The following is a 26905-nucleotide window of genomic DNA, read 5'->3' as shown; positions in this document are numbered from 1 at the left end:
ACCCTCTATTAAATTTCCTTTAGCCTTCGTATATATACGTACACCCCATATACTTATTTACATGTAAGATTTGTATCTTACAGAATGTTGCATATTGAAATTGGTTTGTATTCATATCTCCAGTTTCATTTTCTGCCTACACCAAAGCATGCAACAATTGTAAAGCAGTTGTTAATTGGTCCGAACTAGATTTCAAACAGGGTAAGAGTAGAAAACTTGCTTCTTGTTCAAATGGTAGTTGAGCATTCTGGTCCCTGTTAAAAACTATTGGCTGCAACTTTTGCCCATCTCTATTCCCACCTTTGTGAAAACCAGATGGTTCCACTTCAGCCAAAGATAAAGCTGATTTGCTAGCATCCCACTTTTCTTTTAACTTGTGTATTGATCTTCGTAAACCACCTCTTACCATTCCTAGTACACTGCATTCAGTGCCTCCTGTAGTCTTCAGTCAGAAGGATTTTGATCAATCCTGATGACTAAGAAAGCTCCTGGTCCTGATGGTATTTTTCCACTTGTTCTCAAAAACCTGTGCTCCTGAGCTTACTACTGTTCTCTGTCTCCTTTTTTCTCTTTCTTATTCCACAAGTGTTTTTCCTTCTGTTTGGAAATTTGCTCATATCCAGACAGTTCCTAAAAAGGGTGTCAAATCCCTCCCATCCAATTTTCATCCCTTTCCACTTACTTCTACTCTTTCTAAAGTAATAGAGAAATCAATTAATCGCCAACTCTTAAACTATCTAGAAACCTTCCATCCGATCAATGATCACCAGTATGGATGGAAAAGTTTGTGAAACTCAAGCAGTTGCTCTTGGCATTTCAAAGGCTTTTGATTGTGTTTGGCGTAAAGGTCTTCTAAATAAGCTTCCATCATATGGTTTGCCAACTATTTTTTGTAATTGGGTATCCAGTTTTCTCTCTGACTGCTCACTGTGGGTGATGGTAGATGGCTCTCTATCTTCTAACTTCTCCACTAATGCTGGTGTTTTCCAAGGCTCAGTTCTTTCTCCTACTCTTTTCCTTTTGTATATTAATGACCTCCTTCCCTTGACTGGAAATCCTATTCATAGTTTTGCTGATGATAGTACGTTGCATTCCACCTTTCAGTTTGAGACCTCGCCCTGCACAAACAGCTTCAACTTCTCAAATATCCACTACCAGTTCCTTAAATTCTGATCTCCAGGTAATTCTATAGTGGGTAAATATTCTAAAATTCATTCCTGTCTTATATCTTACAAAAAGAATTCTCCTGCTCCTATGCTTATCTTCGATGACACTCTGATTTCTAGGCAAGATCATATATATATCTCTATCTGGTATTACCCTGACTGCTAATCTCTCTTGGCATAAGCACATTACAAATATTGCTTTCTCTACGTGTAAAAAAACTGGGTGGGTTTTCTCTTTCGCTGTCAATGCTACTTTTTTGTCCAAACAGTTTTTCACTCCATACAAATTGCAAATCCATGGAATATTGTATCCACATCTGAGATGGTGCCTCCAAAACCTCTCTCGGCACCTCCATAGCCAGGTGGTAAGGAGCAGCAGTGCGTAGCACACACTTCTTTATTAGACCGGGGTTCGAGCCCATCACCACAAAATACGGAGGATGCGGAAAGGTCAGGGAATGACCACCGCATATCCCGGCGCAATATGGCCTTAGTTGCTAATGCTCCTAAAAACCAAATAACAAAAACCAAAACCTCTCTCAGGCTTCTAGATTCCATTCAAAAGAGGGCAGTTAGGCTAAGTAATGATTCATCTCTAACAGAGTCTCTTCACTCTCTGTCTCATTGCCATTATGTTTCTGCTGCATGCCTTTTCAATAGATACTTCTATGGGCAGTATGAGAAGTATCCATACTGAACCAACTTTTCTTCTTCCTCATTTATTCATTAAACTTCTGTTTTTTTGGAACAACCTTCCTTTGTACATATTTCCTGAAAATTACAATCTACATAAATTCAAGTCTAATGTCAACAAGTATCTCCTTTCACATTCTCAACCTTCAGCCGATGCATGGTACTAAGTACTATAGGTTTTAGTACTTCTCATGTTTGGGGTTTTCTTAAAAAAAAATGCATTAATGTGTATAGTCTTGGAGAGATGGAGCATGCATTTTTGCAGCAGACATTCATCTTTCAACGAATAGTATCCGTGATTTTATCTAGTATGAGGTGATATGTTTTAATTGCTATCCATATTTACTTAAGTGCAGTTGACCATGTCCCACAACTACAGCCGAAGGGTTGTACTATTTTTAGCAGCTTATCACACATGCGAACAACATATAAGCAGTCAGACCAACCAGCCCGTACATCTGGAACTTTGAGGAACCAAGCAAAAAAGAAAGTGCCCTCAGCTACAAGACAAAGGATAAAGATAATGGAATTATGCAGAAATGCAAATTTAAAAAAATACAATATATCTGCATTTCAAACCCAGACAAATGTTTTTGTATCTCACATGGGACCATCCACAAACCTGAAAACATAGAAAATCTATTTGTATCTGAACATAATATTCAGTTAAACCTCTAAAGATAGGGTATCCATCGTATGCCTCATTTTTTATATCATGTCATCTCAACAAACAAAGCATTGTTTTTGATAAAAAAGTCATGGCACTCTTGTTAAACTATATCAACATAGATATTGCACACTTATTTATGGGAGTTTATTCCAACAAAATAGCATAGCAACCAACCCAAAGAGACCAATGCTTTGATTTCATTTACCATAAAAAATAAACGATTGACCTTGCTACATCTATATGCAAATTTCAGTCAGATAATGTTATATTGTTGACTGATGAATCCAATGTGAAGACGCCAAAGTTGATAAAGACAAAAAAATATATACTCCATCAAGTTCACAGAATAGGAATCATCATAAACCACTTGCTTTCATGTGATTGGGAGAGACTGTATCATGTGTCTGACGAGAAAGCTTTTCAGAGCTGTTGAAAGAATTGACCACAATTGCAAGAGATGAATCATCAAAAGGAATTGCATGTCAAATGACACTAATGTATAGTTCAGTACAGAGTATAAGCAGGCTTTTGTCTGCAAACAAAAAATCTTAAGGAAATGGCAATAAAAAAAAAAGTCAAGAAGTGTCCTTAATTATATTCAAAAAGGGGAGTGCTAATGTCATTAAAATGAGGAGAAAAGTTTATCTAGCTTTAGTTATTAAGAAACTCCTGGTTAGGACAACTAATGCTGAAATAATGGAGCCAATGGAAACATGGTGTTACTCTGGAATAGGGGATGATGATTTTTCACTGTGGTATGTGTAATGTTCTCAGGAAGGATAGAAAAGGTAGAAGGGGAGGTCAGTTTGATAAATCATATATTTATTATACAGTGTCGGGTAAGAAATAAGTACAAATAATAAGAATACGTTGAAGAACAGACCATGCAAATTATTTATTTTATCAGCTTACTGTGATCCTTATAGCCATAAATAACCCATATGTTGTTAAATATCTGTAACATACAAAAGTGTTAATTTTTGTTAAATGTAAATAGGCTTAAAAAATGTATAAATTTTCCTCTAAGTTGGGTCCAAATTATGTGAAATTGTTGTGTATAACACTCCCTTAGCTGTCCCACAGATGACACCAGTTATGGTGAATTAACAGATTTTCATTCATTCATTCATATTCATTATATGGCTGGGGTTTGATTGTTTCTCCTTTTGAGGTTGGCCCATGTTTCTGTCATTGCCATATTTGTATTCATGCCACAATTGCTTACATATGTATCTGAGGGTAGGGGACATTCTTCTGACTCATTGCACAAACTGTTACTTTTCTACCTGAGAAAATGGCACTTGTACAACTGGCTTGTACCTTATTTTCCAGATGTCTCTTGTATTTTATCAATATCTGTAACATTACATCAAAAATAAGATGGTTAATCATATGAAGAATGTTTATTGAAACTGCTTATTTTTCTCCTCTTTTTTAGGATGACAATGATGAGTCACTGCCATCAACATCAGCATCTGTTCCAATTAATTCTTTTGAGGTAGTTTTAAAAATATAACTTAAAACTTCTTTTGTCTTTTAAACTTTATAAATAAAAAAAAAGGTCATTGTATAGTGTAGTAGCAAGGAATTACAAAAGTATTATGGTTTTGGGGAAATGACAAAGTTACAGCATCTGTTTTACAGTATCTTTCTCAATGTATCTTCAGAATAGTAACAAAAAAAGAAATTGATAGAAATGGCAAGAATGTTTTGTGCTGAGAATTTTAATGTAAGTTTGATTATTGGTTTACATTTTTAGCTATTGATAGCTCTAATAATAATAATAAGCTTGTCTGTAGATGATAACCTTGTCTATAATAGGATTTATGTCAATTTTTATTGTAGAATAGGTAATACTGTATTTAAATGAAAAGAAAAAAAAAGCCTTTTCAAAAGTATTGATCTCTCAGATTTTAAGCTTCTACCACAAGTTGCCTGTATACTGCATTAGGAATAACTAACACCTTGCTAAGATGTATAATGTTACTTATTTGTAATGTGGCACCACCTCTAGTCAGCTGTTTTGGTGCTTTTGGCACCTTATTGGTGGGTGGCTGCTTTTATTATTATTATTATAATTAGTCATATGGTGCAAGGAAGCCTGAGGCTTTTGCTGCACTAGCCAAAAAAAAAAAAAAAAAAATTCTGAGTTACCCCTGAGAGGGGGGGAGTCAGAAATAGAAAGGAATCACCAAGAAAGAGAAGAATGATGATATCCAGCTCATTGCCCCTCATTTCTGTAGCATCCGACAATCTAATGGTGATTTAACTCACAAGTGGATGGTGGCAAAAGATTTGAAAATAAATTTTTCAAAATTGAGCTATTAATAGTTCTGAGTTTATTGTTAGATAGTAACTTTGTCTACACCATGACTTGCATCCATTTTTTTTTTTTTTTTTTTTTTATAGATTAGGCAATAACTAAGTGAAAAGACAAATATTTTCAAAAGCATTGATCTTTCAAATTTTAAGACAGCCACAATGAGTTGCCTACACTTACTATGAATAAAAACACCTCCTAAGAAGAGAAGTATAATGTTACTTATTTGTAGTGTAGCACATAGGTGTCAAACTGAAATAGGAACGGGACCACAAAACTTTATATGAGGATCAGTGTGGACTGCATATTGATTTGACTTTAAAATGCATTGGTTTTCAATATTTATATGTATTTATCTTTATTTATTAACACATATGTACATACAAATTAGATAGGAACTATAGATAAAAAGAAACATATAATTTAATGTTTGAATACTGAATACATTATATATAAAATTGAATTGAATAGAATTATATATTGCAAACAGATTCAAAATCACTATAAAAGATATAACAACAAAAAGATTCAAAATGAATTTAATATTGTTTGCTAGAAACTTGGCATCGTTTGCGAGAAACTTTTATCAATATCGGGTATAGAATTTTATGATTTTTAGTTTTAAAATGAAATATCCATGTTTTATTGTATTTTTATTATTTTGTTGAATATTTCCCAATTAAATTTTAATCTGATTCAGTCTGTACTCGGGAGTGTTGTGGGCCACATATTTGACACCTTTGGTGTAGCATATAGGCAACTGGTGATGCTAGTCTTATAATTTGAGTGATTAATGTGTTTGAAAAGACTTTTCATTTAAATATTTTTTGTTTTATAAAAATGAATGCATGTCCTGTTATGGGCAAAATCTACAGCTGACTTAGGACTCTTAATAGGCGAAACTTTAGTTTTCATGCCTTTCTGCATCTCTCATTTTGTGAGTTAAAATGTCACCATGTCAGGTGCTACACCAACAAAATGCCTCCTACTGATGAGGTACCAACAAAAAATGCATTAAAATGGCTGTAGGGGTGCACCACATTACAAGTAAATAGTATAATTCTCTTCTTAGGGAAGTGTTAGTGCTTTTGAAAGACTTCTTTTCATGTTGACCATTTTCATCAAATGGATATGTAATTTTTGGACACTGTAGAGCAGTTTTTTAATTTTTAATATAAGAGCTACTACTCTATACCTACACTTCTCAGTGAAGTGTGGATTTTATATATCATCAGTGGTACTTTGTTTTTTTTTCGAAAAAATAAAAATGTTCTAAAAATAGGTTATACTCCAGAACATGGGGGCACCTCCGTTCTTTGGCGAGAAAGAGGAAGAAGGCAGTGATTGACACCTCCCACTCATTGCTTCTCCCCCTCTCCTTGTTGCCCGCATGTTACAGGTGGATGTCACATTAGATCACAATGTCGGAGCTGAAATGGCAATACGGAGCAAAAAATAGGTGAATAAAAATGCAATTTTTTTTAAACAAGTAACAAAAATTAACACCAGACACAACCACTGATTAGTGCCTGTACATTACTTCAGGTTGTCACAGACATTTTCTCAGATATGCCAGACAAGCTGTACTTGCTACGTGGGAGTCTAAAACGCTGATGGAACTGATGTTCGAGTGACATTCAAGTCAAGTGGACCCAATTTCGGTGAAGTCCAGATGGTCTGTGACAGCCAAATCCTCTGCTTGCACCTTCACGATGGTGGGACTGTTAGTAATCCTGGGTATAACCTCCATGCACAAGAACAGGGGGGGGTGTCCACCCAGGTGTGAACCAACGTAAGTAGGGGTCAAGGTGTGGCGCCCACACCACATGGAGGAATGCCGCCCCTCTTGTGTTACCAGGCAGTACTAGGTGGTAGATGACTCTCATTAACCGGTGCAATACTACCACTTTGCTTATTGGAGGCTTGAAGTGGTGGAACCCATGTTTAGTCTCCAGAGCTAAGTTCCAGTCAACCCTTCCCCATCTCTTCCATCATGCAGTATGATTGATGACTTTTGAGGTTATGATGAACATCATGGCAAGATCCAATCTTCCTTACATTTTGGGGGTACAGCTCTAAAACAGTGTTCGCAAGCGGGCTGCTAGTTAGTACACCGGATTGAACCTATTGATAATTCTCTAGGAGGCTTCCGGATCAGCTAGTGTATAATCTTGCTGCCTCTACTCTGCCAGATAAGTGACTGGAGAGAGTCCAAGTAGTATGTATGTGGGGGGCATTGTCGAGGCCACGTTACGTCAAGGATCTGGGTATATTTTTACCATGTGTACGCCATATCCAAAAATTTCATTACTTCAAAATTTCATACAGCATGTCCCTCCCACTTTTTCTTACTATTGAATACACCATGAATTGTCAAACTAAAAGAGTAAGCTTATCTGGGAAAAGATCTAAACCTCCCAAACACTTCCTAATTCATTTCACAAATATGTGGTCTCAATTCTAATCTCAACGATATCCATTTCCACTTGCAGTCTGTCAAATCCCATGTACTTTTTCTAACAGAATCTCAGTTATCGGTTGATTCAACTACTGCTCATCTCAGTTGCCCAAATTATTCACTGTATGATTCTTTTCGCCTCAAAGGTGTTACTTGTGCATGTGTCCGTTCCGATATTCCTTGTCAGAGACTTGTTAATTTGGAATCTGTTTTTTGCCGACTTTTTTTTATCTTTATCTTTTCGATCTTCTCTAACTCAAAATCTCTCTACCTCATTGTGTCAAATTCATCTATTGTCTCTACCGTTCTCCCAACTCCACTAATCACTTGGAGCTCTTTGACTTCCTCTCTTTACAACTTGACTTTCTCCAGTCCAACTTTCCTAACAGTGAGGAAATTTCCTTTGGTGATTTTAATGTTCACAACTCCAGCTGACTTCCGTTTTCTAGTCACACCGACCCAGCTGGTCGAGATGCTGAGGCTTTTGCAATTACTAATGACCTTGCACAGATTGTTCATTTACCTACAAGAATACCGGACAATCCTAACCATACGGCCAACAACCTTGATCTTTTTCTCACAAACAACCCTTCTAAGTGCACGGTCGAAGTGAGAGGTCCTTTTGGCACCTCAGATCACAACTTGGTGATTGTCTTTTCTCCAATGGAGCCTTTATCTCATGGCTATTCCCAACCTTATATTGTTTGGCATTACAAAAATGCAAAATGGGATGACCTGCGAGATTTCTTTTCTTCTTTTCCTTGGTCGGATTACTGTTTCAAAACATCTGACATCTGATGTCAATGTTTGCTTAGATCATGTCAGTGAAATTATTCTTGCAGGAATGGAATCCTTTATCCCACACTCCACTTTAAAATCTCGTCCTTTATTTAAACCTTGGTTTTCCAATAAATGTGCTAAGGCTGTTCAAGAGAAGAACATTGCATGTCATAATTGGCTTGTTTTTAATTCTTCGGTTTCATTTTCTGCCTACACGAAAGCTCGCAACAATTGTAAAGCAGTTATTAATCAATCCATACTAGAGTTTGAACAGGCTAAGAATAGAAAACTTGCCTCTTGCCCTAATGGTAGCCAAGCATTCTGGTCTCTAGCCGAAGCTGTTGGCCTCAACTTTTGCCCATCTCTGCTCCCATCTCTTTCCAAACCAGATGGTTCTGTTGTCACTTCAGCCAGGGATAAAGCTGACTTGCTAGTATCCCATTTTTCTTCCAACTCAAGTATTAATGATCTTGGTAAAACAATCCCACCATTTCCAACATGCTGCATTCAATGCCTCCTGTGTCTTCCGTCAAAAGGATGTCAGAAGGATTTTGACGAATATTGATGCTAAGAGAGCTCCAGGTCCCAATGGTATTTCTCCACTTGTTCTCAAAACCTGTGTTCCTGAACTTACTCCTGTTTTTTGCCACCTTTTTTCACTTTCTTATTCCAAAGGTGTTTTTCCTTCTGCTTGGAAATTTGCTCATATCCAGCCAGTTCCTAAAAAGGGTGAAAAATCCCTCCCATTTAGGGACTAATTCAATGGAAAAGTTTGGTGAAACACAAGCAGATGCTCTTTACATCTCAAAGGCTTTTGATCGTGTTTGGCATAAAGGTCTTCTAAACAAGCTTCCATTTTATGGTTTGCCAACTGTTTTTTGTAATTGGTTATCCAGTTTTCTCTCTGATCGCTCACTGAGGGTGATGGTAGGTGGCTCTCTGTCTTCTAACCTCTCCACTAATGCCGGCGTCCCCAAGGTTCAGTTCTTTCCCCCACTCTTTTCCTCTTGTATATTAATGACCATCTTCCATCGACTGGAAATCCTATCCATAGTTTTTCCGATGATAGCAAGTTGCATTCCACTTTCCATTTTGAGAAACATTGTCCCGCTCAATCAGCTTCAACTTCTCAAAAATCTGCTACCAATTCCTTAAATGCCGAACTCCAGGTAATTCTCCAGTGGAGCAAAGACAACTTAGTCGATTTCAATCCTTCGAAAACTCAGTGCTGTCTTATATAAAATAAAAATAAATTTTCTGTTTATACTCTGGGACAACCAAACGGTCAGAAGAGTTCACAAGATAGATAGAATACAAGAAACAGCACCGTATTCGGTGGTCACGGGCTTGAACCCCGGTCACTCAAGGCACGTGCACCCGCGCACCTGACCACTAGGCTACGGCGGCCTTCTCGCAAAAAGGATTCTTCTGTTCCTATGCTTATCTTTGGTGACACTCCGATTTCTAGGCAAAATGATATATCTTTTTTGGGGATTGCCCTGACTTCTAATCTCTCTTGGCACAAGCACATTACAAATATTGCTTCCTCTGCATCTAAAAAACTTGTTTTTTTCTTTCGCCCTCGGCATTACTTTTCTTCCGAACAGCTGCTCACTATGTACAAATCGCAAATCTGCCCTACCATGGAATATTGTTCCCACATCTAGGGTGGTGCCCCCGAAGCCCCTCTCAGTCTTCTTAATTCCGTTCAGAAGAGGGCAGTTTGGCTATTAAATGATTCATCTCCAACAGAATCTTTCCACTTGCTGTCTCATAGACTTACTGTTTCTGCTGCATGCCTCTTCTACAGATATTTCCATGGGCACTGTTCTTCTGAATTGGCTTCTTTAATGTCTGCTCTCTCTTTCAAAACAGTCCCAACACGTGCCTCCACCAGCCAACATCCATTTACTGTCCAACTTCAAACTTACAGAACCAGCTTTTCATTTTCCTCGTTTATTCATTCAACCGCCGTTTTCTGGAACCACCTTCCTACATATGTATTTCCTGAAAATTACAATCTACAGAAGTTCAAGTCCAATGTCAACAAATATCTTCTTTCGTCTTCTTGACGTCCAACTCAAGCACGGTACCAAGTACTATAGGTTCTAATACCTCTCGTTTTGGGTTTATATATATAAAAAAAAAAAAAAAAGAAAGATGATTTTGCATTCATTAACAATAAGAATTGTTGTTGTTGTTGTTTGGTTTTTAGGAGCTTTAGCAACTAAGGCCATATTGCTCCTACAATAATAAAAATTGCTTATGCATCATAACAAGAATGCTTTTTTTTGGTGGTCATTTTGCATTTCCTACTAAAATCAGAAGAGCATTTGCATCCAGTCTAACAATGAGAGAGGCAAAATGAGGTAAATTATGAATTTCCAGTAATCAGCCAATCACAGAACTCAACCAGACAATCACTCCATTCTTCAGCTACACCTGTAACATGGTGACTCGGGTACACCAAGTTCTGGTGATCAATGGAAAAATGTACGTTTGAGAAGCAAAAATTGAGTTTTTTTTTTCTCTCTCTCTCTCTCTCTCTCTCTCTCTCTCTCTGTACGTGAGTCCGTGTGTGTGTAATGGCGCACAAAATTGAGTTCTAAATTTCTTTATTTGATTAATTTGTATATCTATATTGTGGAATTCAATTCATTTTCAAATTTGAACCACCTGGCTTTTGCTGTTAGTTAAAATTTGAAAATGAGAAATCTCCAGTTGAGAAATACATTTACAGTGAACAGACCACAGTAGTCCTATAGAGCAGGAGTTAGCATTAGTAGAGGTGTATATATATATATATTTTTTTTTGGTAGTTGTTGGCACATCGGCTTCTGTGGCCATAATGCACCATGAGCTACTCCTGCAGACCATTTGCACTGCTCGAAAAAAAATTCATATCTGCCTGCACAATTACCCCCAGGTCCTTTTCATTCTCTACCACTGTCAATCTAGTACCACAAAGTTTATACGTTACTCTGGGGTTACTGCTTCCCATATGCAGTACTTTACATTTGTCAATGTTAAACTTCATTTGCCACCTCTCGGTCCATCTGCTCAACTTTTCTAGATCCTGTTGCAGCATCGTACTCTCATTAGTGTCCTTAACAACCCTGCCAACCTTCATATCGTCTGCAAACTTGAACATTAAGCTTCATATATACCATCATCGGTATCGTTTATAAGTACGGAAAACAACAATGGACCCAATACTGAACCCTGAGGGACTTCACTAATAACATTAGTCCATGATGAGCAGTGTCCATTGGTTACGACTCTCTGTCTTCTCCCACTCAGCCATCCCTTTATCCATAGGAGCAGTTTGCCTCCAATGCCACAATGCTCTAATTTGTGCAGCAGTCTGCCATGTGCAACAGTTTCAAAAGCCTTTATAAGATCCAAATATATGATATCAAAGTTATTCCCTGCATCCAGCTCCTTTGTGTCCACATCATAGTATCCAATCAAATTGGTCAGGCAGGATTTTCCCTTAACATAAACCATGCTGTGTCCGAGCTATAACTGAAGTCTTGTCTAGATGATCCTGCAGTGCTTCTTTAACCAGTGCCTCCATTAATTTTCCTGGAACAGAAGTTAAACTGACAGGTCTATAATTACTTGTGTTGCCCTTTGATCCTCCTTTGTAAATTGGGGTCACATTTGCACATCTCCAATCCATGGGTACCTCCCCTGAGTCCAAGGAAGCTCTAATATTTATGGCTAAGGGTTTGCTTACTTCCTTTGCTGCCTCCTTTAATATAACTGGATAGATCCCATCCATCCCGGGTACCTTTTTTATCTTTATCTTCAACAATTTCTCCTCTACTTTCCTCTCAGTTATTACAAAATCATCTAGCTCACTGCCAGAGTTTAATTCACCTTTGGCATTCCCCTCCCTGAATAACTCCTCATGTGTGAATGTTGATGCAAAATACTCATTTAGTTTGTTAGCCACCTGAGCAGGATCATCAACAGTTGAACCATCAATGCCCAGTGGACCAATCTGATTCATCCCTTTCTTTCTAGAATTTACATAGGTAAAGAACTCTTTGCTGTTTTTCTTTGCATCCTTTGCTAAAGATTTTTCATAATCTGCCTTTGCTTGTCTAATCAGACCAGCTTATATCTATCATAGGCTTCCATGTCACCCATTAATTTATATGTATCCCATGCATTTTTCTTCTCTGCCTCCATTATTAAATCCCCCGTTATAAGACTCTCATTAGTTCATCTGACATCCATTTAGGCCTAAACCTTGAACAATATTTCTTAGTTGGTATATAAAGCCTAGTATCTAGTTGTATCTAGTAGCTTCCAAGATAAATTCTTTGAATGCCTCCCATTTTGAATTTGCTGTTGGTAACATCATCAGTTGGTCCCACCGTATAGAATTTAAATACTGTCTCAGACCACAGTAGTCACCTTTGCAAAAACAAAAACCCTTCCCTTTCCCCCTGATGGTAGTTACCTCTTTGAGTAAAACCCACTTCAGCACACTGTGATCACTGCCACCTAGTGGTTCCTTTATCTGCAGATTCTTAATGCATGAAGAATCACTACTGATAATCAGATCAAGAGTATTACTCCCTCTAGATGCCTCCCGAACATGCTGATGTAGAAAACAATCATCCAATAAATTCACAAAAGCCTTGCTAGTGTGTGACCAACCCTCAAATTGCAGTCAATATCCATGAAACTAAAATCCCCCATTATAAGATTCTCTGATTTACTGGCCCACTGTATTTCCCTGTACAGTTTCTTATTATACTCATCAGAGTCATTAGGCCTATAACACACTCCTACTCTCAATTTTTATCTCCAGTAGTTGGCAACCAGTAGCCTGCAGTCCACATGTGGCCCATGTATTCTTTTCATGTGATCCATGAAATGTTTGACTCATGATCTAAAATGACTGTCCACAAGGAGTTAATAGTGTTTAGCATGCTTCATTCGAGCAGTCATCATGTATATTGACACAATATCCAGAAATTTGATTACTTTATATATGTCCCTTCTCACCTTTCCTTTTACTCTATCTACTGTATCATCATTTACTAGTGATTGATTGAAATGAAAAGGGAATGGCTTGTTTATATTTAATGTTGTAATAAATAAAATTAATGGAATGTTTTTTCAAATTGTTTATAATTACCAAAATTTACATGTAAAACTTGAATAGGAGTTTTATTTATTTAAAAAAATTTTTTTTTTAATGAGAAGTAATGCTCTACACCTTTCAGCATGCTGTTCAGTCAAGTATTACCTACATATAATAATTTTTTTCCCCTTGAAAACTTAAATTGAAGCAAACTTAATTATCAATTTCTTAATGGTATTTTGCAGGAAGTAATATTTTCTTTGTTTTCATTTTAAGTTTGTTTCATGGACTATAGGGAATTAGTGACATGGACTTGTTGATGGTCAGATTAACAGCTTGCATCACTTGTGAGACCCATGTTAAAGCTGGGGGGACATATCTTTGACTAGTAATTGACGGTCCATGTACAACTTTGCTCTTGATCAGTATGCTCTCCATAATTTGTTTATACATATTCATTGTTATTACTCTTTAGAACTGGTTCATTCACATTTTTTGATTTTATGCGACAACTAGGATTAGGGCCAGATTTTTGTGGATGATTGAAGATAAACCGAAAACTGAATTTATCACGAACTGTGATATTTATACATACACAAAAAAAAAAAAAAGAAAAAAAAGCAGTATTTTAACAGGTGCATATATCATCACCTGGAACTGATTAACAAATTGATGTACTGTGCCATCCTTAACTCATTATTGAAATAGGTAATACTGAAAAAATTGGAGTGGCTCTTTCTCTCTTTGCTCTATAGAAAGGTGAGTAAAAGTCTAAAGGACTAGTGGTATGGATAAAGAATTCTGTAGACTAATTTTTTCTTTTGCTTAATATATTTAATATGTGTAAATTTAATTTTTATAATATTATAAAATTAATTTTGATAACTTTTTAAATTGCTTTCTGTGTTATTTTATAAATTTAGTTTGTAACTTTTGTAAAGCTAATTCTGGTTAAGTTAGATTTTTTTTTTTTTTAGGTTTCATGTAAATATCATTCTTAAGTTCAGTAGTACAAAAATTTTTGGTATTTACTTAATTATGTTGTAATTTTTTAATTTAATTTTGTAATATTTTGAAAGTTAATCTATAATATTTAGCAAATATTCTTACCTTAGCAGTGGCAATTACTTTGATGTTACAAGATCCACATTGAATACTCTGAGGATACCATGTCTAATTATATGGTTGTAGGCAATTCTTGTGCAAGTCATGAGTTTATCACTTGCATTGTCTCCACATGACAAAGGTAAAGCTAGTTGATAATGCTAGTTGAGGATCAAAGGCTGACACAAGTAATTATAGACCTGTGAGTTTAACTTCTGTTCCAGGAAAATTAATGGAAGCACTGCAGGATCATCTTGACAAGAATTCAGTTATAGCTCAGACACAGCATGGTTTTGTTAAGGGAAGGTCTTGCCTGACAATTTGATTGGATACTATGATGTAGTCACAAAAGAATTGGATGCAGAAAATAACTTTGATATTATATATTTGGATCTTAGAAAAGCTTTTGATACTGTTGCACATGGAAGACTGCTGCACAAATTGGAGCAGTGTGGCATTGGTGGCAAATTGTTGCTTTGGATAAAGGGATGGTTGAGTGGCAGAAGACAGAGAGTAGTAATTAATGGACACTGCTCATCGTGGACTAATGTTATTAGTGGAGTCCCTCAGGGTTCAGTGTTGGGTCCATTGTTGTTTTCTGTATTTATAAATAATATTGATGATGGTATATCAAGCTTAATGTCCAAGTTTGCAGATGATACAAAGGTTGGCAGGGTTGTTAAGGATGCTACTGACGCTATGCTGCTGCCGCAACAGGATCTGGAAAGGTTGAGCAGATGGGTTGAGAGGTGGCAAATGAAGTTTAACATTGACAAATGTAAAGTACTACATATGGGAAACAGCAACTCCAGAGCAACGTATCAACTCTGTCATACTACACTGACAGTGGTAGAGAATGAAAAGGACCTGGGGGTAATTGTGCAGGCAGATATGAAGTTCTCTGAGCAGTGCAGACGGGCTGCAAGAGTAGCTCATGGTGTCTTATCAATGATATACAGGAATTTTTCTAGCAGGGATAGGGAGGTGATTATTCCCTTGTATAAGGCAATGGTCAGTCCGCACCTTGAGTACTGTATACAGGTCTGGAGGCCTCATTTCAAGAAGGATGTAGAGCTGCTGGAACGAGTACAGAGAAGGGCAACAAGGTTAGTGAATGGAACAAAGGGTTGCTCTTACGAAGAAAGGCTTAAGTTTTGCAAATTACAGTGTCTGGAGACTAGGCACTGGCGAAGTGATCTGATAGAGGTGTACAAGGCCTTGAATAGTTTGAGCATGCTCAATGCTGATGGGATACTGCCTCTTGCTCAGAATAATCACCTGAGAGGGCATAAATTCAAATTGAGGAAAGACAGATGTAGGGTAGATGTGCGGAAATTTGCCTTTAGCCAGCGGGTAGTTGGTTGGTGGAACAGACTTCCATCCCTTGTTGTGGAAGTTGATAGCCTAAATAAATTTAAGGCTCAGCTGGACAGGTATTTCGAACGAACGGAGGGGTGAAGTGGAAGGGTTGTTTTTTTTTTTTTTTTTTGGCTGATGCTGCATAAGCTTGCTTTCTTGCATCATATGCCTATTCTAATAGCTCACTCAACTGATAAATTTTTACTTTGTTTCTAATGTAAGGGGTGCACTAATCTTACATTAAAACTTGATACATTGCTAGAAGATTTTGAGTCACCAAAGAAATGGTTTCTTGCCCTAGAGAAAAATAAAACTGGGAATCCGTCGGGGACTTAAACATTGAGTAACCTGCCAAGTAATGCACTCTTTATTTGGGTCCCAGAATGCAATTGTCAATTGCATAGTGCTCTGGTTCCGAAGGATTTGGTTATATTAAAATGATATTGATATTTTTCAAGATGTTCTGAGGGTAGTGACATTTCAAGTGAGTGGGAAACTAATGTTAGGAAAACAAACTTAAAAATAACTTCACAGGGTGTGTCAGGGTAGTAAATAAAACAAGAATACTTAATCTCAACTGTGTCTACAATAATGCCAGGTGTATAATCAATAAAATGGGTGAATTCAAACTCCTGGTTAGGAAAAACTAATGCTGACATAATAGGGTTATTGGAAACATTGTGTCATCCAGAAATTAGAGGATGACAAGTTTCACAATGGTATGTATAATGTTTTTAGGAAGGATAAGGAAGATAGACGGGGGTGGTGGTGGTGGTGGAGGGTCATGTTTCTTATCAAAAGTAGCGTGAAATTGATAAAAGTTTTTGAAGGTTCAGAAGTTACACATACCAGTGTAGAATCAGTGTGATGTGATGTGACAGTTGGAAGCAAAGGTATAATGGGGATAGGAATAATCAACAGACCAGCAGATTATGAAGATTACAATGAAAACTTCTACATGCAAATGGATGGGTGAGCAAGTTTTTTGTCTGAGGACGAGGGTTGCCTGTGCGGACGTGCCTTTCTGCCGCTCTTGGAACAGAGAAGTTTTTTTCTGATTTATTTTCTGCTTTATTAGTTTAAATTGACATATTAACTTATTTTCTAGAGTAGCTTTATATTCCTATTTACGGTACTTAAGTTTAAAGTAACTTAGATAGAGATTTTGTAGGTATTACTTAGTATCGGAAAGGGTATCAAATCCACATGTTTACCGATCGTAAATAGCCGCCATTGCTACGCGAAAATTAATCAGTAAAATCTATTAATCTTGTCGAACTTCATTGGCAATTGAATTGTACTTTTAACTATACATATAATCACTTAGGTTACATAATATAAATAATTAGTAAAAATAAATAATTAATACATAACTTGATACGGAAGTTATATAAAGGGATTTCGTAGATAACACTCGTTACTGAAACAAATATTTCGTAGATAACACTCGTAGATTTTGTAGATAACACTCGTTACTGAAACATAAATATTTCGTAGATAACACTCGTTACTGAAACAAATATTTCGTAGATAACACTCGTAGATTTCATGGATAACACTCGTTACTGAAACATAAATATTTCGTAGATAACACTCGTTACTGAAACAAATATTTCGTGGATAACACTCGTAGATTTCGTAGATAACACTCATTACTGAAACATATATATATAGCGTTATAACTGTGTTGGGATACAAGTTTAGGATTTAATTTTGTACTGAAATTGAAATTTTTATTGAAAGTAAATCGAAATCATGACTCAAACCAGAGCAGCAAAGCAAAAGGCTCAAGCTAATGGGAATGCTGTGGCTCAGAGGAGAACTGAGGGGGGCAGTTGCCCTCTGAATCACAGCCTTTTAAGATGCACTATTTGCTTGATGTTTGCGGAGCAGTCAGGTATGGGACATGATACTGCCATGGGGGATGTCTTTGTGTGTGCGCGCGATGCAAGGAGTGTAAGGAAATCAGGCGACAACTCAGCATTGTTATGGGCCTATATGAGAGCTTGAAGGACAGGGTGGATGCCCTCGAAGGATTACAAGTGAGGGGCCCATCAATCTTTCAGCTGCCCACACCAATGCCAGAGCTTGCACATGGTCATCGCGCAACACAGCGGCAGCCCCCAAGGCAGAATGCGCTGGTCCCAAAGGAACTAGTAGTTGTTGGTGACTCTATTGTCAGGGAAACGGGAAACATGCTTTATAAAAAGGATAGGTGGAACAGGACCAGGGTATGTCTGCCAGGGGCAAATGTTGATGACGTTGTAGAGCGGATATCATCTTTTAAGGGCACAAAAGGTGATATAGTTGTACACGTTGGCACTAATGATATTAAGAGTAGGAGACCGGCGGAATTACTTAACAAGTACAGGTCACTGATGAAAAAAAGCCGTGAATTAGGGTTGAATTTGAAAGTGTGTGCAATCCTGCCCAGACACGATAGGAGGGAGTATATGATGAGAGCCCTGTCGATCAATTCGGCCCTGGAAAGATTGTGCAAGGCTCAAGGGGTAGAATTTTTTTCAGCCTGGTCTGTACTTGTTAACAGGAGAGACTGCTTCTACAGGGATGGGATACACTTAAATAGAAAGGGTGCAAGAATGTTTGCTGATGCTATCGAGGCAGTGTTAGGAGGGTCGGAAAACTGCTAGATTGGGGGGATACAAGGACTAATAGATTAACAGTAGCCACTAGCAGAGGAGAAAGTGATTCTTGCACTGCTTCTATTGGAATGAGCAGCAGCCTGGAAAATAAGATGCAGGATATTTCAGAGACTGCTGGGAATCATTGGGGTACAAATAAACACATGGGTTGTATTAGGGTGGCTAAGAGGAAGAGCAGGTGCATGTATACTTGTGTGTACACCAATGCTAGGAGTCTAGTAAATAAATTTGATGAATTTGAGGTATTGCTCAAAACATCAAAGGCAGATATTGTTGGGATTTCAGAGACGTGGTGTCACACAGATATAAGGAATGCAGAACTGGAATTTGGGGAGTACAATGTCTACAGAAAGGATAGACAGGATAGGAAGGGAGGAGGGGTTATGCTATTAGTTAAGAAACACATAAAATCCAAGGAAGTGAAGCCAGTCGACATCGCTGGACAGTGCAGTGTCGAGTCAGTTTGGTGTGACATAAGCATTGGGAGATCAAAATTGAGAGTAGGAGTGTGCTATAGGCCTAATGACTCTGATGAGTATAATTAAAAACTGTACAGAGAAATAGAGTGGGCCAGTAAATCAGAGAGTCTTATTATGGGGGATTTTAATTTCCCAGATATTGACTGGAATTCGGGGGCTGGACACTCACACACTAGCAAGGCTTTTGTGGATTTATTGGATGATTGTTTTCTTCATCAGCATGTTTGGGAGGCAACTAGAGGGAGTAATACTCTTGATTTGATTATCAGCAGTGATTCTTCATGCATTAAGAATCTGCAGATAAATGAACCACTAGGTGGCAGTGATCACAGTGTTCTGAAGTGGGATTTACTCAAAGAGGTAACTACCATTAGAGGTTAAGGGAAGGGGTATTGCTTTCGTAAAGGCGACTACGGTGGACTGAGACAGTATTTAAATTCTATACAATGGGATCAACTGATGATGTTACCAACAGCAAATTCAAAATGGGAAGCATTCAAAGAACTTATCTTGGAAGCTACTAGGCTTTACATACCAACTAAGAAATATTGTTCAAGGTTTAGGCCTAAATGGATGTCAGATGAACTAATGAGGCATATGGCAGAGAAGAAAAATGCATGGGATACATACAAATTAACACGTGACACAGAAGCCTATGATAGATACAAGTTGATCTGTAACCAAGTTACAAAGGAGGTTAGGCAGGCTTAGGCAGATTACGAGAAATCCCTGGCAAAGGATGCGAAGAAAAACAGCAAAGAGTTCTTTACTTATGTAAACTCTAGAAGGAAGGGGATGAATCAGATTGGTCCACTTGATATCGATGGGTCAACTGTTGATGATCCTGCTCAGGTAGCTAACAAACTAAATGAATATTTTGCATCGACATTCACACATGAGGAGTTATTCAGCGAGGGGAATGCCAGAGGTGTATTCAACTCTGGCAGTAAGCTAGAGAAACTTGTAATAACTGAGAGTAAAGTGGAGGAGCAATTGTTGAAGATAAACACAAGAAAGGCACCTGGGGTGGATGGAATCTATCCAGTTATATTAAAGGAGGCAGCAATGGAAGTAAGCAAACCCTTAGCCATAATTATGAGAGCTTCCTTGGACTCAGGGGAGGTACCCATGGACTGGAGATGTGCAAATGTGACCCCAATTCACAAAGGAAGATCAAAGGCTGACACAAGTAATTATAGACCTGTGAGTTTAACTTCTGTTCCCGGAAAATTAATGGAGGCACTGGTTAAAGAAGCACTGCAGGATCATCTAGACGAGACTTCAGTTATAGCTCAGACACAGCATGGTTTTGTTAAGGGGAAGTCTTGCCTGACCAATTTGATTGGATACTATGATGCAGTCACAAAAGAACTGGATGCAGGGAATAACTTTGATATTATATACTTGGATCTTAGAAAGGCTTTTGATACTGTTGCACATGGAAGACTGCTGCACAAATTGGAGCAGTGTGGCATTGGAGGCAAATTGCTGCTATGGATAAAGGGGTGGTTGAGGGGGAGAAGACAGAGAGTGGTAATCAATGGACACTGCTCATCGTGGACTAATGTTATTAGTGGAGTCCCTCAGGGTTCAGTATTGGGTCCTTTATTGTTTTCTGTATTTATAAATGATATTGATGATGGTATATCAAGCTTAATGTCCAAGTTTGCAGACGATACGAAGGTTGGCAGGGTTGTCAAGGACACTACTGATACTATGCTGCTGCAACAGGATCTAGAAAGGTTCAGCAGATGGGCTGAGAGGTGGCAAATGAAGTTTAACATTGACAAATGTAAAGTACTACATATGGGAAACAGCAACCCCAGAGCAACGTATCAACTCTGTGGTACTACACTGACAGTGGTAGAGAATGAAAGGGACCTGGGGGTGGTTGTGCAGGCAGATATGAAGTTCTCTGAGCAGTGCAGATGGGCTGCAAGAGTAGCTCATGGTGTATTGTCAATGAGATATAGGAATTTTTCTAGCAGGGATAAGGAGGTGATTATTCCCTTGTATAAGGCAATGGTCAGGCGACACCTAGAGTACTGTATACTGGCCTGGAGACCTCATTTCAAGAAGGATGTAGAGCTGCTGGAACAAGTACAGAGAAGGGCAACAAGATTAGTGAATGGAACAAAGGGGTGCTCTTACGAAGAAAGGCTTAAGTTTTGTGAATTACAGTGTCTGGAGACTAGGCCGCAGCGAGGTGATCTGATAGAGGTGTACAAAGCCTTGAATGGTTTGAGCATGCTCAATGCTGATGGGATTCTTTCTCTTGCTCAGAATAATCACCTGAGAGGGCATAAATTCAAATTGAGGAAAGACAGATGTAGGATAGATGTGCGGAAATTTGCCTTTAGCCAGCGGGTGGTTGGTAGGTGGAACAGACTTCCATCCCTTGTCGTGGAAGTTGATAGCCTAAATAAGTTTAAGGCTCGGCTGGACAGGTATTTCAAACGAACAGAGGGGTGAAGTGGAAGTGGTTATTTTTTATTTATTTATTTTACTTTAATTTTTTTGGCTGATGCTGCATAAGCTTGCTTTCTTGCATCAAATGCCTCTACTAATGCTAATGCTAAAATGTGAATGCCTTATTATGGGTGATGTCGATTTGCTTCAGGGATAAGGAGGTGATTATTCCCTTCAGAATGCGAGCCCCTGATTACTGCAACTGGTGGAAGGGGGAACTCATTATGGAGAACAAAATTTTTAAATCAATTAGATGATTGCTATTTGTAACAGCTTGTTGCAGAAAGTACTAGGGGCAAGAATATTCTATCTCTGATCATTGCTCACAAAGTAGATGACATCATAGGGCTGACAGTACGACCATTAGCAGAGAGTGATCATGTAGTTCTATGTTGAATATGAGAGAGAGAGAGATAGCAGTTGTACAAGGCAAATGAAAATGCGCTTTAATTTCAAGAAAAGGCATTATGACAGCCTATGGTGCTACATGGCTTTTATCAACTGGGGAGATAGTACACAGCACAAATACATTAAAACCGTGATATACCTTTAAAAATATGGTCGCAGACAGTATATAATCACTGATGTATGTAAAATCCTTCAACAATGGAATTAGCTATTTCTAAGCCTATATGTTTTTAAGTCTGTTTTAACCTTTGGAATTGATAAGCTGGTAAGAAATAAAGGAATTGATCAAAAATTAGAATCTACAGAAGTAAGAGTTTTAAGGAAAAGAAATGTTATTAACAGATGGAAGTGCTACGACCATAGTACAAGTGAAGAAATGAGAAAAATATTGAACTATAATTAGCCCAGTTTTTTTTCCTGTTCAGTCAAAGAATTAGCATACAGTCATCTTTATGACATGTAGAAAGGATAGGAGAAGGGAGATTAGCTAAACATATATTCGAAGCAAAAAGGAATGATAATAGGCCTAGAGGTAGGTATTTAGGTTGAACGGCAGATCAGTGGTGTAAAGCAAGCATTAAAGGAAAGAGGGCTTACTTTGATTAGGATTGCATATCTAGTAAGAAATAGTATAACATGAAGGAAAATAGTGAATAGAAGGCTGATAGCCCTAACTGATTTCTACAAGGTAATCAAGAAATCATGTAACCCAAAGTTTAGGTGGCTCTGTATTTGTGTGAAATGCAGTAACTTGCATTTTCACCAACAGATGGCATCAGAAAGATGTTAAACGTGACACTCTGATTGCAGTATCTTGTATATAGATTTGGTACTATTGTGGTGAGAGCACATGCTGCACCTGGGAAAATGTTGCCATTTTCCCAGATGCAGCATGTATATTTTGCAACTCATTCATATGCAGAGGTAGTCAAGAGATTTTTACAAGAAATATGCAGATGTAATCAGCTTTCTGTGATTGGTGTTGCTGGTTGCTAAGTGGCCAGTCAAACAATACTCCAGCAGAACGAACAATTACGTGCACAACTAGTTTAGCAGACTTGCTTAAACAGATAGCTACAAGGCAGAGATGAGCTAGTGCTCCAGAATCACTGTGACAGAGAAATATATACATATTATATATTTAAAGATGAAATGCACAAGGCGTAATTATATATGGGTTTTAAGTAATTAACTATATAATATTGGTGTAGTTTACCCATAAATTTAAACTACGTATGTAGTTTAAATTTATATTTTCTTCATATTTTCTTGTGGTATCTGTTTAGAAAGGTCCAGCACTTTCTTGATCACATTGTACTAGTTTGCATGATCATATTGCATGAATTTAGAATGGATGATTGATGTTTAATTAAATCATATTTTATGACAAATCTGTAAATACAGTCACTAAGTCTGTCCACCAAATTCGCATTTTATTGCATCATTGTTTCTAAGTTATAGTTTTTATTAAAATTTTCCACAGCAAAAATGCCAAGTTTTTTTTTTTTTTTTTTTTGTACTTTTTGTAGATATTTAATAAATTAAAAGAAAACTAAAATAACAGTAACAACTGTAGAATCAAGAAAGTCAAAAGGACACCAATATCAAATTTTTCTCTTCAACGTCACAGAATGTTTTCATGAACCTGGATAAGTTTGTGAACTGTCATTTAAGAAACACTGAGTAAGATAATATAGATAGTAATTATAGAGGATAATAGAGGTGGTATTAAATTGTTTGCTATAATAATACCAATATACATATTTGGTTTTATATATGTGCATTGTTTTTTTCAGATTCCATCAAAGCCTAGTGTTTTTCCAGTTGAGCTACGAAAATCGATTGGTTTGGTAGTTCCATCACTTATGCATCACACTTTTTTACATGAACACACTGACTACAGCAACAGGTATGCTTTCCAAATTCTTTTTTTTTTTTTTTTTTGTATTTGTTATCTTTTGTGATATCTGTTTTTAAATATTTGAAACTTCCAGTTTGTCATTAGGAAATTTAACCCCAGGGGCTCACATCTGGTGAATATGGGCTTGGCACATCCAGGGTCCTGAGCTTGGATGTCATCATTCTTCTCTTTTTTGGTGATTCCTTTCTACTTCTGACACACACACACACACACACACACACACACACACACACACACACACACACACACACACACACACACACTCTCTCTCTCTCTCTCTCTCTCTCTCTCTCTCGGTAACTTGGATTTTTTTTTTTTTTTTTTTTTTTTTTTTTTGGCCAGTGCAGCATAAGCCTCAGGCTTCCTTGCACCATATGGCTAATAATGATAAAAAGTTCTAATTCTAAACTTCACAATGGATAATAAGGATTGAAACAGCAAAGTAATAATAAAAATACTTTAAATGACAATTATCACATTTTATACCTAGAATAAGTTTGTCGATTAGATTCTGATTTTTGTAGTGTAATCAAATGACATTTACATTTTAAATTTACAATTGAGTTAAATTGGACATTGAGAAAGTTAGGTAATGTACACATTACATCATATTTCAATTTCATTTGATTTTTCTTTCTTAAATTTACTTTTTTTTTTACATTTTTTATTATTAATACAAGTGAAAAGTGAATAACTAATTAACTTTTCACCAATTTAATCAGTGATATTTTTAGTAAGGAGATAATAACACCTGTTGATAACAAAATTTTAGTTTTTACTGAAACATACTAGAAGGTACAAAACTCTTGACTCAGTAGTACTCTTCTCAATTTATTATAACCTTATAGGCCCACCTATAAAAAGTTCTTAAAAAGGGGCTTAGAGGGGAACAGGTATCCTGTGTGTTATCAGACACTCAGCCTAAAACACTGATGGATCCAATATCTCTCTATTACAGAAGATTTAGGAGAAGTCCGGTTGGCCTGCCTCCCTAAAATCCACTCGTGCACACCTTCTCGAGGGTAAGCCCTGTTACGTCACTTAGGTGGCAACGAACGTGTAGAGTGGTTCTCTTCAAGACGCCTGGTCAGCGTGAAGAGGAAAAGACCAAACCCTCCAGCAATGAGAACACAACAATACAAATGGCCCTCAGTCCCCAGCAGCTTTCACTCTCCCTCTTACGGCAGCGAGAGGATCAGAGTGGAAGCAGAGGGTGCTAAGAATCTCTGGGTACGACCAGGCTGCCATGCACGGAAATTGAACTTGGCCTGTTATAACATACGATCACTCATCGGTGAAGACAGGATATTAAAGCTGGAAAAGGAATTAGAAAATGTGAATTGGAATATCATCGGTTTGGCTGAAACAAGAAGAAGAAATGAATCACTTATAAGTTTATCAAGTGGAAATCGGCTGTACACCAATGGAAACAGTGAAAGGAGTGAAGGTGGAGTTGGGTTTCTGGTCCATAAAGATTTTAAAAACAACATTTTGGAATTCAAAAGTACATCACCAAGGGTGTCAAGACTAATACTCAAGATTTCGAAGAGGTACAAGCTAAAGATTATAATGATTTATGCACCAACATCGAGCCATGATGATGAAGAGGTTGAAGAAATGTACACTGAAATTGAGAGTCTTCTAGATGAGCAGAAAACCCACTACACTATTATTATGGGGGACTTCAATGCTAAGGTTGGAAAAAGGTAAAACAGCCAGAAAGAGGAACTATAGGAAATTTTGGAATTGGTGAAAGAAATAAAAGAGGTGAAAGACTTGTGGAATTTGCAGAATCTCAAGGAATGTCAGTAATGAACACTTTTTTCAAGAAAAGGGTGAACAGAAAGTGGACATGGAAGAGTCCAAATGGATTAACAACTAATGAAATCGACTTCATCCTCACTAACAGAAGATATATTGTGAATGATGTTACCGTCCTGAATTAGGTAAATGTTGGAAGTGATCACAGAATGGTAAGATGTACACTTGATATAGATGTAGGAAAGGAAAGGAAAAAACTGACTCGAGTAAATAATACAAAGGTCTTTGAGATAACAGAAGAGGAGAAAAAGCAGTATGTACTGGAACTTAAGAACAAGTTTGAGCTTCTGCAGACTGCTCAGGACCAAGATATCGACGAGGAATATTACAACTTTCTGAAAGTGATAAAGCCCAAGAAACCTATAGGGAAACAGAAATCCGAAGAAGAAAAAATTAGTCAAGAAACACTTGTCATGATGAACCAAAGACGACAAATGAAGAGCAAGAAAAAGACTGACAGGGAGAAAATTGAGTATACTGAGTTATGCAAAGCCATTAGAAAGAGACTCAGAGAGGACATAAGAAGATTTAACACAAGAAAAGTAGAACAAGCATTAAGGGAAAACAAAGGATTTAAATCAGCAGCCATGAGCAGTAATACAGAAAGACAAATGATACTGAAACTGAGGAATAGTGATGGTGTACTTATAAACAGCAGAGAAGGCATAATTCAAATAGCAGAAGACTACTATAGAGAATTATACAAGGAGCGAGGGAATGATACCAGCAGTGGGGAAGATGGATTGCAAAGTAGCAACACATACGACATACCCAATATTCTTCCTGATGAGGTAGAACATGCATTGAAGAAAATGAAGAATCGGAAAGCCCCGGGGGAAGATGAAGTAACTGTAGAGTTGTTAAAATTGGGAGGAAGAGACATAACACAAAAACTGGCAAGGCTCTTCACAAAGTGCATTAGAAAAGGTGTGACGCCTAAGCAGTGGAATAATGCAATCATAGTTTTGCTGCATAAGAAAGGAGATAAATCAGAAATTGGAAATTATAGACCAATTTGCTTGTTATCCCATATCTACAAGTTGTTCACAAGGGTCATTACTAACAGATTAGAAAGAATACTTGATGAGAATCACCTTCACGTAATATCACAGCTAATGGAGAAAGCAAATGAATATAAAACACCATTATGCCTGGCATTTGTGGATTATGAAAAGGCATTTGACTCCATACAGCATAAGGCAATGTTTTGGGCACTGGAAAGACAAGGCATAGATACTCCATGTATTATGATTTTGAAGAAAATATATGAGAGTGCTACATCCTTTATTAGACTAGACAAAGACAGTAGCAAATTTAAAATCGAGAAAGGAGTTCGACAAGGAGACACAATATCTCCGAAGCTGTTTACTGCTGCCCTTGAGGAAGCTTTCAGAAGATTAGACTGGTCGCAGAAAGGAGTCAACGTGAACGGAGAGTACCTAAACCATTTACGATTTGCAGATGACATTGTGGTCATAAGCCACGATCCCAAA

The 26905-nt window shown here is 37.4% G+C and overlaps 1 protein-coding gene across 1 annotated transcript in view; it reads left to right on the top strand.

Annotated features, from left to right (window-relative positions):
- Positions 1-26905, top strand: part of LOC150087722 (tumor protein p73-like) — a 135462-nt gene that overhangs the window by 33606 nt on the left and 74951 nt on the right. The window contains exons 3-4 of the mRNA XM_090369919.1: positions 3968-4027; positions 23467-23579. Coding sequence (XP_090226045.1) covers positions 3968-4027; positions 23467-23579 — 173 coding nt within the window. The remainder of the gene's footprint in view (positions 1-3967; positions 4028-23466; positions 23580-26905) is intronic.

Source organism: Mastigoproctus giganteus, chromosome 3 (genome assembly GCF_048544385.1).
Source record: "Mastigoproctus giganteus isolate SK-2022 chromosome 3, ASM4854438v1, whole genome shotgun sequence".
In the NCBI taxonomy this organism is placed as follows: Eukaryota; Metazoa; Arthropoda; class Arachnida; order Uropygi; family Thelyphonidae; genus Mastigoproctus; species Mastigoproctus giganteus.
This window is presented reverse-complemented; position numbering and strand designations above follow the sequence as displayed.